The sequence below is a fragment of the Podarcis pityusensis genome, assembly GCF_964106645.2.
Source record: "Podarcis pityusensis genome assembly, chromosome: 13".
Taxonomy (NCBI): domain Eukaryota; kingdom Metazoa; phylum Chordata; class Lepidosauria; order Squamata; family Lacertidae; genus Podarcis; species Podarcis pityusensis.
Window position 1 is genome coordinate 35,760,909 of NC_138038.1, and position 15,171 is coordinate 35,776,079.

At 48.6% G+C, this 15,171-nt stretch overlaps 1 protein-coding gene across 2 annotated transcripts in view; it reads left to right on the forward strand.

The window, feature by feature from the left end:
• LOC308460185 (branched-chain-amino-acid aminotransferase, mitochondrial-like) overlaps positions 1–11,756 on the forward strand; it is a 22,458-nt gene extending 10,702 nt beyond the window's left edge. For both annotated transcript variants that reach the window (XM_080976260.1, XM_080976261.1), the window contains exons 2-11: positions 829–903; positions 1,093–1,293; positions 1,563–1,673; positions 2,250–2,369; positions 3,729–3,892; positions 5,336–5,478; positions 7,211–7,296; positions 9,329–9,469; positions 9,554–9,628; positions 11,265–11,756. In XM_080976260.1, coding sequence (XP_080832386.1) covers positions 829–903; positions 1,093–1,293; positions 1,563–1,673; positions 2,250–2,369; positions 3,729–3,892; positions 5,336–5,478; positions 7,211–7,296; positions 9,329–9,469; positions 9,554–9,628; positions 11,265–11,303 — 1,155 coding nt within the window. In that variant the 3' untranslated portion in view covers positions 11,304–11,756. The remainder of the gene's footprint in view (positions 1–828; positions 904–1,092; positions 1,294–1,562; positions 1,674–2,249; positions 2,370–3,728; positions 3,893–5,335; positions 5,479–7,210; positions 7,297–9,328; positions 9,470–9,553; positions 9,629–11,264) is intronic.
• The last annotated feature ends 3,415 nt before the right edge of the window (positions 11,757–15,171 follow it).

The window sequence follows — 15,171 nt, forward strand, 5'->3', positions numbered from 1 at the left end:
CTGCTGAGCCAGGGGCAGGGTAAGAGTTAGGGCAGAGTGAAGACTTGTCCTCCAGAATGGGATGTGTGAGACCCAGTAGCTCGGTCCTGCTCTCTTGCCTCAGAGAACAGTGCTGGGAGCTTTGGCCTACTAGGCAGAGGCTGAAGACCAAGGAGGAGGACAGGAAATGCCACCTGGATTGTCCTGGCATTGCAGAGGCCCTGTGTTGATTCTATTCCTGATACCAGACTTGACTGTGGTTTCTTTAGTAGCAGGACCTATAACCATGTTCTAGGGCTGCAGAACCAAAGGGAGACGTACTCTGCCACCAGCCAGGGCACTGCTGGCCACTGAGGAGCTGCACCCACTGCCCCACCCACTGGCCCCATCCATTAGTCAGAGAAGGACCAGCTGCCCCAGGGATTGATTTCCTCTTCCCTCCTCATTCCCTTATCCTTTTGTATTGTTATTTGTTACTACAGGTCAGTGGAACCTGCAGGCGGGGGCTGCCTTCTCTTTTAATATATGCACAGTGCTTAGAAAATTCTATGTGTTTTCTATGTGTTAAATAATACTATTACAGTGGTACCTCGGGTTAAGAACTTAATTCGTTCCGGAGGTCCGTTCTTAACTTGCAACTGTTCTTAACCTGAAGCACCACTTTAGCTAATGGGGCCTCCCGCTGCCGCCGCACGATTTCTGTTCTCATCCTGAAGCAAAGTTCTTAACCCGAGGTAATATTTCTGGGTTAGCGGAGTCTGTAACCTGAAGCGTCTGTAACCTGAGGTACCACTGTATAGGGACAGGCTTTAATGCCAGTTCTTAGCCCTTTTCCATCTTGCCTTCTAGGTTTTGAGAGGGAGGACCAGCGATGCACTAATTTCTCTTCTTGGTCCCCAGAGATTTTTAAGCACCACGTTCAAGGTGAGGAAACTTGCGGGCTCATGAACTCCTAATCTGGGGGGAATCTGAGCTAGGAAGATGTGGGTTGGATCCGAACCCTCGCAGGGGGAGATCCCACCTTTTAGTTTGATATTGAAAAAGCAAATTCCTAGCCCTCATGGAGGCCTGACTGATGAACGGTCCCTGTTTCTTGTTTTGTTTCAAAACCAGGCCTCGGACCTTCAGATTGAATTGAACAAGCACCCAAAGTCCAAACCGGACCCCAAGGACCTGGTCTTTGGCAAGTATTTCACTGACCACATGCTCATGATAGAATGGAGCCAAGAGAAAGGCTGGGGGAAGCCACACATCAAACCGTTCCAGAATCTCTCGCTGCATCCAGCCTCTTCCGCCCTGCACTACTCAGTGGAGGTAACTGCTTCCTATATAAAAAGAGTCTCCGCTGTCAGTTTCACTAGGTAATAATAATAATAATAATAATAATAATAATAATAAATTTTATTTATACCCCGCCCTCCCCAGCCAAGACCGGGCTCAGGGCGGCTAACAACCAATAATAAAAACAAGTTGATTAAAATACAATTTAAAAACAAGTTTAAAAGACAACATTAAAACATTAAGGCAGAGTCTCTAAATAGCTCGTCTCTTCCATACGACTCTTTTCTCTCTCTCCCATCTAGCTCTTTGAAGGGATGAAGGCATTCCGGGGCCCAGACAAGCGCATCCAACTTTTCCGTCCCATGATGAACATGAACCGCATGTTACGTTCCGCGCTCCGTACTTCCCTGCCGGTGGGTACTTCCGGTGAGGCGGCCCCTTGCCTCCCTCTCCTGCAGGAACTGTGGGTTGCTGCATCTTAAGCCGTCTTCAGATATGCGCCCCCCCCCCCACAAGTGGTGCTGCAAGGTTTGGGGGCTGAGACCCAGGCCCTCCCCCCCCCCCGCTCATCCTCGGGTCCCTGAACACAGCAGGACTGCCTTGCCACCTCAAAGGGATGCACAGATTGCTGAGCCTGGCATCTGCATTGACCCAACCGCCCCAGGGCAAAGCCTGAACTTACACTACTTGCATTCAGCTCGCCCTGTCCCTTTTCTCTCCTCGGCACAAACAGCAATGCAGTCTCTTTCTCCGCACAGGGTGCGAGCGTATTCATAGAAGTGGCCCTCCAGGGTTTTTACCTGGGGAATCCAGGACTTGAACTCGGGACCTTCTGCATGCAGGGCAAGATGCTCTGCCGTTGGGCTGCAGCCCTAAAGCGTCTTTCTGTGGGAGTGGGGAAAGAGGCTCTAGGGGTCCCGAAAGGAGAAGGGGAAACAGCATCACCGGTCTTACTTGCTCTTTCCCCACCCCTCCCTTCTGCACAACAGCCCTTCGACAAGTCTGAGCTTCTCGAATGCATCCGGCGGCTGATCCACCTGGACCAAGACTGGGTCCCACACGCCGAAGCCACCAGCCTCTACATCCGCCCCACCTTCATCGGCACTGAGGTGTGTTTCCCGAGCCCACCTCCCCGCCCTTTTAAGTATACCTTGGAAGTTAAACGGAATCCGTTCCAGAAGTCCGTTCGACTTCTAAAACATTCAGAAACCAAAGTTCGGCTTCTGATTGGCTGCAGGAAGCTCCTGCAGCCAATCGGAAGCCGCGGAATGTGGGGACGTTTATATAATTTAGCAGAGTTTAAACCATCCCCTGTTTGAGTTTATGCAGCGATAAACAGGTTGCTAACCGTTTGAGTCCTATAAATAATTATACCTTCCTGGATGATAATCCCTTTCTGTCCCTTTTAATGAAAACACACATGAATCTGAATCATATTAACATAAACTACTTTACTATCAGATTCATTCAGGTTTGCAGAGTTGTTCCTGAAGGCAGGCTTAGGTTACATAACAGATAAACTATATACTAGATAGTAGTGAGTCATGAGAAGACTGCATCCGGGCAGTTACCAGTTAACACTCCTTGCAGCAACCGACCAACTGACAAAACTGCCTGCCCCATAGAGGCAGTTAGTCCTCTCGAAATGTTGGACTTGACTGACAGCTTTATATCCCACACGGAAGCCCCGTCAGACATTCGGCTTCCAAAAGAATATTCAAAAACTGGAACACTCCAGGGTTTGATCGTTTGGGAGCCAAAACGTTCAAGAAATAGGCTGTTCGAATTCCAAGGTATGACTGTTTTTTTTAATTGAGAAAGAGGGTGTATCCCTCTCTTCTGCTAGAAAGGCTCCCTCAGCGGCTTACAGGCAGTCAAAACAAGGCAGTCTCTACCCACAGCCCCCCCAAAAGGCCACAGCACCCCAGGGAAAAGGGGGAGGGGGAAATCAAAACTCAGGCACCCCCAGTGTCTAAACAGTGGTTCCTAGATTGGCCACGTGGCGTAGTTTGGGGCAGGAGGTGCCTGATGGAGCGAGGCCATCAAACCTGATGGAATGTGCCCTGATTCCTGTTCCTCCCACGGAGGCAGCCTGATGGAATGGTGACTGTTGAGGGAACAGGAGGGAGGCTTGATGGAGCTGGCGTGTCGCAGCAGAGCCGATGGAGGGTATTGCTCGACTGCCAATCAGGGGAGTCTGGTTCATTGAGGGCCCACCATCCTCAGTCCGCCATCTTACAAGCAGCCCAGCCTCTTGGCGTCCTCCTTCTCAGGGTCACCCTTGAGGGAGGAGCAGCGGGAAGAGGATGGGGACAGAACCAGAATGAGCTGGCTGCACCTGCCATTGGCTCTCGTTGACTCTGACTCCGTCCCCTGCGGGGCTGCCCTTCTCCCCACTCTGCCCATTTCAATGGCCGCCAGCCAACGCCTGTGCCAACACCTTGCTCTCTCTCTCTCCCTCTCCACAGCCCTCCTTGGGGGTCGCCAAGTCCAGGCATGCCTTGCTCTACGTGATCCTGGGCCCCGTGGGAGCCTATTTCGCTACCGGCACCTTCAGCCCCATTTCCCTACTGGCCGACCCTCGCTTTGTCCGTGCCTGGATGGGCGGCGTGGGGGACTGCAAGGTGGGCGGGTGAGTACGGCTTCTGTTTCAACAGGTACGGCGGCAGGATGGTCTCCAGCCCAACGCTGCTGAATCCAGGGGCAACCAATGTGGTGGCCTCCGGGTCTTGATGGACTGCAACTCCCATCAGCCCCTGACAGCCTGGCTAATGGTCGGGAGAGATGGGAGTTGTATTCCAGTAGCATCTGCACTGCGTTGGCTACTTCTGTCTAGCCCGACTGGCAGTGGATATCCAAGATCTCAGGAAGAGAGAGAAAAGGGAGCTTATTTCCCAGGTGTTTTGAAATAATTTAATTGGAAATGCCAAGGACTTCACTAGGCCTGGGTGATATATCGCCCAGGACCAGTATGAGGAGCGGACCGCCATGTCTGCTTCACTCAGCGATATATCGCTGGTGAAACCACCACCGCTCCTGAGTCCCTCTGCTAGCAGCATCCGCTGGAGGGAGTCAAGAGTTCCTTCCTCCAGCGGGTGCTGCTAGCAGAGGGAACCAGGAGAGGCAGCAGTTTCACCAATGATACATTGCTGGGTGAAACCGCCATTGCACTCTGCCCTCACTCGATGCAGAGGGAGAAACAAGCTTAATAATAATAACAATAATAACAATAATTTATTATTTATACCCCGGCCGTCTGGCTGGGATTCCCCATCCACTCTGGGCGGATTTTAACAAAATATTAAAATACAGTAATGCATCAAACATTAAAAGCTTTCCTAAACAGGGCTGCCTTCAGATGTCTTCTAAAAGTCTGGTAGTTGTTCAGTTCTCTTTGACATCTGGTGGGAGGGTGTTCCACAGGGCAGGTGCCACTACCGAGAAGGCCCTCTGCCTGGTTCCCTGTTCCTTAGCTTCTCGCAGTGAGGGAACTGCCAGAAGGCCCTCAGTGCTGGACCTCAGCTGAATGATGAGGGTGGAGATGCTTCTTCAGATATACTGGACTGAGGCCGTTTAGGGCTTTAAAGGTCAGCACCAACACTTTGAATTGTGCTCAGAAACGTACTGGGAGCCAATGTAGGTCTTACACTGCAGTGTTGAAAAGCTGATATCACCCAGCTCTAGACTTCAGGTAGGACTGTCTTACCTGCCCCTGTATGAGCCTCCTCCATCACTGGATTGGGGAAAGCTGGTCCCCACTCTCTTAAACTGACATTTGAACAGCTGAGGCTCTTTTTATCACTGTCACCGAGCAAAATTATTTTTGCATGTTGTTGTGATTTGCATTTTTATCTTTTATGGCTTTGCGAACTGCCCTCGGCGGGTACTTTGCCCTGAACGGCAGTATAAAATTACTCACATAAATAAGTGTAATGGGGTTTTCTCTGAGAGCTGTGGCCTGCCTTCCCCACACCTTCAAAGAGAGGGTCGACTCGGTACTCTCTGCTGCCTGCAGATGCCTTTTTTAAAAAAAATCTGATGGTGGAATCCTGCCTTGCTCTTGTGTTGCCCTTAGCAACTACGGCCCCACCATTTACGTGCAGATGGAGGCCGCCAAAGAAGGTTGCCAGCAGGTTCTCTGGCTCTACGGGGACGACCACCAGATCACAGAAGTCGGGACTATGAACATCTTCGTGCTTTGGAAAGACCAGCAGGGAGGTGAGGAACTGGGTCCCTGAGTTGTCGGGAGCTGCGATTCTCAGTAATGGGGGTACTGAGACTCACTGCCTCCGAGAGTGGAGGCAAATAACTTGAATGAAATAAAAGAAATGCAGCATTGGCTGGTCTATTAGGGCATGTGGGATGACACTGCTGCATCGATCTCCATCGGCAGTCCAGGGGGTGGCAGGGCCTGCCAGCTTCCTGCTCTTTGCATCAGCCTTGTCCTTGTAGAACTCAGCAGGGAGGAAGGAGGTGGGAGCAGAACTAGCCTTTCTTGGCCCTGCCCCTCATTGTCTCTGGCTCCGCCTCTCGTTGCCTTTGGCTCCACCTCCTCTTAGTCTCCTTGCCTTCTGCTGTATGACTTCCGATGCGCACCAGCCACCACTTAGTAAAAAATATTTGAATGATGCCCTCTATGTGAAGGAAAAGGGAATGCCTCTCCTAAAGCAGGTGCTTCCGTGGACATATGAATGCTTCATTCAGAAGCAAAGTATATTTCTTTTCCCTTTAGATGTATTTTTCTGTATGTTTCAAATGCAAATTTATGCCAATGAAATCTGATTAATCAGCTAAAACTCATATGTTCAGTCAAGCAGGGTTTCTTTAATCGGGTGTCAGCTCTAGCTTTTCTTTCCTTTTTTAAAAAGAAAGAATTTGGACTTTTATTTTAAAATTTTGCAAACTGACATAACCCCCCCCCCAAAAAAAGACGAGTCCACAGTTAATGCTGCCATTGCATTACGACACGTTGGAAGAAAATTAAAAGCATAAGTAAAGGTAAAACAATTTGCGTCAGCTATTACCTCATCATATTTATGGAGAAAATAAATGTATGCAGGATTCTTTTTTCTGAACCTTTTCTTTACTAAGTGCAATCCAGGTAGATAATTCTGTCGGAATTCAAGCCTATATCAGCTGTAACTGGGAACTCTCCAGGCACCCGGCTTGATTTCTTGTTGACCTCCCTGTCTGCATTCCCCAGCAAGATCCAGGCTAGGTCGCAATAGGCGATTCTTTTCAGCGTGAGAAGAACACCCTCCCTCTTTCTTGCCCCCCCCCCTCGGCAGGGGAAAGAGATAGACAGAAACGTATTTACATGCCTTTATTTCTGTCTTTGCAGCGTTACAAAAACATGACTGCTCTCTTCAAGCTCCAGCATTCGAGTGACAAACACTTCCTGTACTTCCTGTACAGGAACAATAGGAAGAACTCATATTACACTCTGAGCTAATTCCGGTGCTTCACACTGTGAATTGACTGTCCCTCTGTCTCCCACGGAACAGTCCCAACATTCCATCATGTGATGTTTTCAAGCTAGCAGCTCGCAGCTGCATTGCTTCTATATCGTAACAAATTCCGCCCCGTCCCCCTCAGATTTTGTTCCTCTTTTGATCTTGTTTGTGGTTTATGAAGTGTCTAAATGTGTTGGCTCACATTCATGGCAGCCTGGTATGTGTTGAACCTGCACCATTTAAAAGCAAAAGACACACAGTCTTCTCTATATTGTTGTTGCAAAACCATTACCTTCTATGGCTTTTTGGCTTTTCATCCACCTCTTCGGCTTCTGACAATTTAACATGTGTTGCCCACGCAGTTTAAAGTATGTTATCTTTGAAGTTATGAGGATGAGAAAATTGGATATTAACAAACAAACAAAATTGTAGGGAGTTGAGCTCTCTCTGTGTGTGCATGTTTTCTGCATGTTTGTCACTGGGTCCTCCCCTTCCAGATCTGGAGCTGGTCACCCCTCCTCTGAATGGAATCATCCTGCCCGGTGTGATACGGCAAAGCCTTCTAGATCTGGCACGCAAATGGGTGAGTTTGGAGAAAACAAGAGACTTTTGATAGTTCTGGAATGGACCTGAGGGTGAGTGGCGGATTTGCAAGCTGGAATTTTGCAGCAAAAATCTTTTTTTGCTTTCTCCAGATTATCTTTCAACACACCCACAACGCCGTTAGAAAGGAGGGGAGAACAATGCATTTTGTTGAATGAGCTAAGTTAGAGAAGCATTTGAAACTGCCTTGTAGGGAGTCAGGCCGCTGGCCCACCTAGCTTAAGATTGTCTGCACTGACTTGGCAGCAGGGTTTCAAAGTAGGGCACTCTCCCAGCCCGTGTTAGGAACTGAGATATGAAAGCTAAGAGCTAAATGGAACATTAAACCAAGGTTGTGGGCGCAACAACGGAATGCCTAGGTGCGCTTTTTTTATATATACCGTATTTTTCGCTCCATAAGACGCACTTTTTTACTCTTAAAAAGTAAGGGCAAATGTCTGTGCGTCTTATGGAGCGAATGCGTGGTCCCTGGAGCCAAATTGCAGGAGTGCGGCACGTTCTTGGGCTGCTCTTTGGTGGGGGGGGCGCGCGCTGCTCTGCTGGCAGCCTCGGCTTCCCCCTGCAGCCCCGGGAAGCTTTGGAGCAGTGGGAGGGCTGTGCGCCCATGCCCCGCGCTCCTGGGCTGCTGAATGGGGGTGGGGGGTGCTGTTCTCCCAGCAGCCTGCCCTTTCCCCTCAATTTCTGGAGCAGCAGTCAGCCTGCCCCACACTCCTGGGCTGCTGAATGGGGGTGGGGGGTGCTGTTCTGCCAGCAGCCTGCCCTTTCCCCTCAATTTCTGGAGCAGCAGTCAGCCTGCCCCACACTCCTGGGCTGCTGAATGGGGGTGGGGGGTGCTGTTCTGCCAGCAGCCTGCCCTTTCCCCTCAATTTCTGGAGCAGCAGTCAGCCTGCCCCACACTCCTGGGCTGCTGAATGGGGGTGGGGGGTGCTGTTCTGCCAGCAGCCTGCCCTTTCCCCTCAATTTTTGGAGCAGCAGTCAGCCTGCCCCACACTCCTGGGCTGCTGAATGGGGGTGGGGGGTGCTGTTCTGCCAGCAGCCTCCCCTTTGCCCTCAAGCTTTGGAGCAGCGGGCAGGCTGTTCCCTGAGAGAGGGAGGAAGAGGACTGAGAGGAAAAAATGTGGCATTAGCAATGCTTTGGATGGAAACGAAGATGGTATTTTACATGAAGATAGCGAAGAAAGTAATGTCAGTGATTGTGAGCAACTGAGCTTCATAAATTCTGATTCTAGCAGTGATGAGTTCTTGGGGTTCACAGAAGACTAGAAAAGTACTCAAACCTTAAAGTCTCTCTTCATTTGTTAATGACAGTGATGATGGTTCTTAATGCCATTGTTGACTGCTGTTCACTTTACATGGCTGTAATATGATTCTGATATACCGGTTTTTTATTAAATACAGTAGTTTATACAACATTTGAATCAGAATATTTTCTTCTTGTTTCCCTCCTCTAAAAACTAGGTGCGCCCTATGGTCGGGTGTGTCCTATAGAGCGAAAAATACGGTACATAACAAGAATACAAAGCTGAAAATTAATGAACTGCAGCTAAAATATTAAGTTCATTTTCCACGTGCTCTACTCCTTCCCCTGCCCACCCCCATAATATTCTGAAGTGGGTCTATTCTCCAGTCTTCAGAGAGTAGCTGGAAGTGAGGAGGCAGAAAAAGGTCCTCCTTTCCTTCCGCTCTGCGGTTTTAAACTGAAATCTTAGGCGCAGTACTGCACCCAGAGCTCAGAAACTGCTTGAAATTCCTGGTCCCAAAATGCGTCCAGAACAATGGGAGTTTTGAACAGGGCTCCCGGCCCTTCCTGGAGATGCCAGGGATTGAACCTGGAAACTTCTGCATGCCAGGCAGATGTCCTACCCGCTGAGCTATAGCCTCTTTCCTCAATGATGATTGCATTGCTACTCCTTCCATACTGAACTTGAGAGGTTTAATGTTGCTGCTTTTAAAGTAGCTGGCAATGGGTTTGTTTGTTTCTTGTTTTCAGTCCTGAATCTCTTTCCACCCAGGGGCAATTCAAAGTTTCTGAAAAGGTTATCACAATGGCTGAGCTGATCCAAGGCCTGGAAGAAAACAGAGTCAAGGAAATGTTTGGCGCGGGGACGGCCTGTGTCGTTTGTCCCGTGAATAAAATCTTCTACCAGGGCAAGGTGAGAGTTAGGACACTGGCCTTTTCTGAACCGTCCGAATTGTGATTCATGTTTCGTGACGAATCTCTCCTCCTCTCATGTCAGAATTACCATATCCCCACCATGGAAAACGGACCTGAGATTGCAAAACGGTTTCTGAAGGAGCTGACAGATATTCAGGTATAGCTCAGCAAATGGGGGGGCGGGGGACGGACAATTTTTTTTTTTTCATTTTAAGAAAACAGTTTGTAGGCGAAGGGCAGAGCCCTGGGTGCTTATCCTGCCCGTGGTTCCCTGTTTGGCCACCAGGGGGCGTAGCGACCTTGTGGAGTAACCTGCGTTTGGTACCCACTGTGCAAGAGGAATTTAATAGGTTGAATTAACCCGGAAGATTGAAGTGTAAAGGGATAATTGTGCACAACTGCACACACTCCAGGAACAGTGGGGGCTGGCGGCAGATTTCACCCGTCCTGATCTGGAACGATACGCGCTTTCCATTGCTAGGGGAAACCACTTCCCCGCTTTTCCGCCAGTTCACCTCACATATTTGATAATTGCTTGATGACTTTCAGCTGCAGGTGTGTGGACACACACAGCAATTTTCCTTTTGTAGGGATGTAAGAGCTTCCCCGAATTTTTGAAGCTATGTGTTGGGCGGGGGGAGTGGTTTGTTTCCAACCCCCAAACACACACCCCACCCCATAAATTTAATAATAATTTTTATTAAGTTTTCCATTTTAACAATCCAATGAAATCACATTAAATATTCCCAATTATACAAATACATATCATAAAGTCCAAACATTTTGCCAAATTATAAATTTTTGTTGGGGGTTCCCATGCTTCAAGTTCAGTGGGGTCCAGTCATCTCATATTTCTACTGTTTTGAATGTCCACTAGTCCCTTCTTTAAATCTTCTTGTTGTTGTCCTTCTTCTTTGCCACCCCATAAATTTAAGGGGATGTGGGAAAATAGACTTTCTTTTGCTCCCTTACTGCATTGTGGGGTTAGGCCCATTTCTGCCTCTCCCGCCCTAATCCCAGTGTCAGGCAGCTGCAAAGCCCAGAGCTAAGCAGGGAAGTGGCCGCAGCTCAGGGATAGGCCCAGACTCAACCCCCAGCCGCATCTCCAGGAAAAGACTCCCGGGGAGCTGCTGCCAGTCAGTGTCAACATTACTGGGCATAACATTGTCTGTGAATTTGCGGGCAGGTGGCATTTCCAGCCATGCTAACTGACTACCGTATTTTTCCATGTATAACACACCCCCCGTGTATAAGACACCCTGTATTTTTGGGGACTCAAAATCAAGAAAATGCACTATGCACTATCCGTGTAGAACGGCCTCGGTCCTGTATACCTGAAGGAGTGTCTCCACCCCCATCGTTCAGCCTGAGGTCCACCTCCGAGGGCCCTCTGGCGGTTCCCTCATTGCGAGAAGTGAGGTTACAGGGAACCAGGCAGAGGGCCTTCTCAGTAGTGGCGCCTCCCTGTGGAACGCCCTCCCAGCAGATGTGATGGAAATAAGCAACTATCTTATCTTCAAAAGACATCTGAAGGCAGCCCTGTTTAGGGAAGTTTTTAATATTTAATGCTGTATTGTTTTTAACACTTGATTGGGAGCCGCCCAGAGTGGCTGAGGAAACTCAGCCAGATGGGCGGGGTATAAGTAAATAATAATAATTAGACAACCCCTTATTTAAACATCAAAAATATAGGAAAAAATATACACAGAAAAATACGGTATATCTCCCCACCTTCCCTTATTTATTTATTTATTTATTTATTTATTTATCTATCTCTCCCTCCCTCCCTGCAGTATGGACGTGTCGCCAGTGACTGGGTCTACCCAGTCTGACGTAGGCTGAGCAACACCCCACCGGAGCCGCCTCTTCTTCCTCCTCCTCCTCCTCCTGCTACAGCCTCTCTGTTTTTCTCTCTCATCTTACCAATGCTGTATTTATGACTTGGTTCTATAGCTTTGACAGTCCTGCCTTTTTCTCTGTCAGAGTTTGGACTGGACCGGTTATGCTCTCGGATAAAGGTGGCCTTCTTCTGCCTGTTACAACCGCAGGCCGCTTTGTGGCCGCGAAACACTCCACTCTGGGATGTGCCCAGAGCTTAGAAGAGCTCCTGCTCGCATCTTCTGTGCAATGGGAAGGAATCTTTGGACTGAAATTGCCGCCTCCGCTGCTCTCTCTGCTCCAAAATTCAACCGCCTCCTGCTTTTAAAGTGCAATATTGAGAGAGAGAGAGATGGAGAAACTGACGTGTCTTCAAAACTGTTTAAATCCACACAGAAACTCACACATGTTTTGTGTTTGTTTGTTTTTTTATAAAAAAAGTAGTTACACATCCAGGATCTGTCCGGAAGAGACTGTTTTTAATTTTTTTAAAAGTATGTTCTTGGATTCACGCAGAAGCACAGAAGTCTCAAATCTAAACTTTTTGCTCTGGCAAAAGTTAGCTTTCGTACACTAGGCACCGGTGCTAAGAAAAGTTAACTTTTGCTTCCTGATCTGCAGTTCTCCAGACGTTTCAAATTTACCACTTGAACATTCTTGCCACCTCTTTTTTAATATGACTCTATGATTCTATGATTCTATGAATATCCCAAATCTGTCTTGGCTTAGAGTTAAGAGAATCCATCTGCGTTTAGGGGTTACAAACTAGCTTTGAACGCCAAAAGGTATTGGGAACGGCAGGCAGTTTTTTTACATTTAAAAAATGCTATTTAAAATTAAAAACCATCTCCTGGAGAAGCTTCTGGGCACCTGTTTCTGATTTCCCCACATGGAACGACAGTCCGCTTCTTTTAAGCAGCCACTTGTTCTGGGAAGAGTTTTGAGGAGAACGGTCTACCACAGGAGGGGGAAAGCTGTGGCCCTGCTTGGACCTTGATGGACTCAGCTCCCATGAGCCTCAGCTGGCATAGTCAGTGAAAGGGATGATGGGAGTTGTAGTCCAACAGCATCTGGAGGGCCACAAGTCCCCCACCCTTGATCTAAAGGGTGCTGTGTTGTGCCAGGAAGAATAAAGCTAGATTAACAACATAGTTGTGAGTCACATATTCCATCATAAAGAATACCAGACGCAGGGGTGAAGGGATCTCTGGTTGGGAGGCAGGGGCCAAGCCTATTGCCCAGCCGGAAAGTGTCCTTCAACTCTCATGGTGCCTTTTTGCCTGGGTGAAAGAGAGAGAGAGGTGCGTGAAACTAGCCTGCTGTAGGACGGTAACATTGATGGTCGTTGCTCCGCCCACTTTTGCCTCTGGCCCCGCCCACCACTGGCATGTGGACCCTGAAAGCTTGCTCAGAAGCAGTAGTTGCCCTCAGACTGGAAAAAGGTTCCCCACCCCTGACTTACACAAGGCACTGATGATGGGTTTTCACTCAGATAACGTTCCACCTTGTTCAGGGCGGCCTGAGGCATTTTGGCACCTGAGACGAAACACCTCGCTGCTGCCGCCCCCGTCCCTGGGCACAGAGTCCCTGAGGAGTCTCCCCACACCAGGCAGTTCGGCTCCTGCTCAAACCTACGTTATCTGTCTTGCTACGCAATGCGACGGAAATGAATGTAACCCATTGATTGCATAATTTCGATGCATTTTAGGGAACGGAAAATGTAAAAGAAAGAAAAGGAACAAAATGTATGTGGACTTTTAAAAAAATGATAGTGTGTATTTGCCCGTGTGATTTCTGTTCCTAACTGGGTGAATGAGCAACTTGTGGCAATTTCCATTCCTCTTTCTGTTTCTGATGGAATTCTCCAACATCCTGAGTACCTTGTGCAAGTGGTGGTCATAAGGCCCAAGGATGTCTCTGGGTTTGATGGAAGCCCAGGGGGAAAACCCCTTCTGGAGCAGGCTTTTCCAGCTTACTGGACCACAATTTCAAAAGCAACAGCAGCAACACTCTGGCAGCTAGGAGACCCCTTTTAATTTCACATAATTTTGAGTGCCCAGCTTAGTGTCACTCCAGACACGGCCTTTGAAGTCTGTTCACAGAGGTTTCCTGACAAACTGCTTGTAAATGGACTTCAAACTGAAGTTGATCAGCACCTGTCAGCTAATCGGCACCAAGAGATTTTGCCTTTGAAGTCTATTGAAACTGCTTGCAAAATGTTTTCAAAGGTGAGCCCTTTTCAGGTTGTCACTTGACCTCAGAGTTGGCCAACAGGGTGAGGGGAAGGAATGATCCATTCAGTGACCATACCCAGTCCCCTCCCTCTGCTCCAGAGCAATATGGGAAATCAGACTGGAAGCCAGCCTGTGGCCAGCAGCAGGGTGGAGCGTGGAATGTGGCTCTGGCAGGCGCTGTGGTCTAAACCACCGAGTCTCTTGGGCTTGCTGATCAGAAGGTTGGTGGTTCGAATCCCCATAACGATGGGGTGAGCTCCCGTTGCTCTGTCCCTGCTCCTGCCAACCTAGCAGTTTGAAAGCACGCCAGTGCAAGTAGATAAATAGGTACCACTGCAGCAGGAAGATAAAGGGTGTTTCTGTGCACTCTGGTTTCCGTCACGGTGTCCCGTTGCACCAGAAGTGGTTTAGTCATGCTGGCCACATGACCCGGAAAACTGTATGTGAACAAACGCTGGCTCCCTCGGCCTGAAAGCGAGATGAGCACCACAACCCCATAGTTGCCTTTGGCTGGACTTAACCGTTCAGGGCTCCTTTACCTTTTTTACTTGCAGGCCTTGTGGCAGCTGCCCTGGGATTCAGGTGTTGGTGTGTCATCCAGGTGGTCCATGGCGTGTCTCTGGATTTGCGATTGAACAGAAGAGGTGGCCTATCCATGCATTAAATAGAATTCTGTATCTTATGGAAAAAATAATGACATGTTGTTACAATTGCACGGGGATAAGTGCATCTGCACAAACGTGCACACAAAACACCCAACCCCCTTCATGGGACTCCAGGAAATGCAAGCGGCGCTCTTTTGCAAATGGCCTTTGCAACATAAGTCACTTAAATGGGAACAAGGGATCCAGATGCGCCTATTGACAGCAGTTGTTTTCACTTCACCCTGTTTTATCCAAGAATCCACCAGTTTCTTGATGAAATGTCGCTTTTACCGATAAAATCTGAGCTGGAATAGTACAGAGAGAGCAATACAGCAGTCGTGCACAGCCCCCTAGTCGGCCTCAAGACTCCTCTGGCCACAGAGCAGGAAATTCTTCCTAGTCTCCCCTCTGTGAAGCTGATTTAACAAGTACAATCATACCTTGGGTTGAATATGCTTCATGTTGAGTGTGTTCGAGTTGCGCTTCGCGACAACCCGGAAGTAACGGAGCGTGTTACTTCCGGGTTTCACCGCTTGTGCATGCGTAGACGTTCAAAATGACATCATGCGCAGAAGCGCCGAAAAGGGACATGCGCGTGCGTAGACGTGCCGTTGCTAGTTACATTTGCTTCTGGTTGCGAATGGGGCTCCGGAACGGATCCCGTTCGTATCCAGAGGTACCACTGTATTGGTAGGCTATCCAAGCTGACTTGTCAATGAATGAAACAGGCCTGTGACAATGTATTCTTCAGTCAAGATATTCACCATTTCAAAAGAACGGCCCAAACTCACTGGGAAAAGGCAACCAGCAAGCATTGTCAGGTGTCTTGACCGACAGGCACCAAGTCATACTCTCACTTTTCTGTTGTGGACCACCTCTTTCTGTAACATTTGTATGATAATTTGAGTGGTCTTTGGCTAAGGGGTTGGGCAATTTCTAAAGTC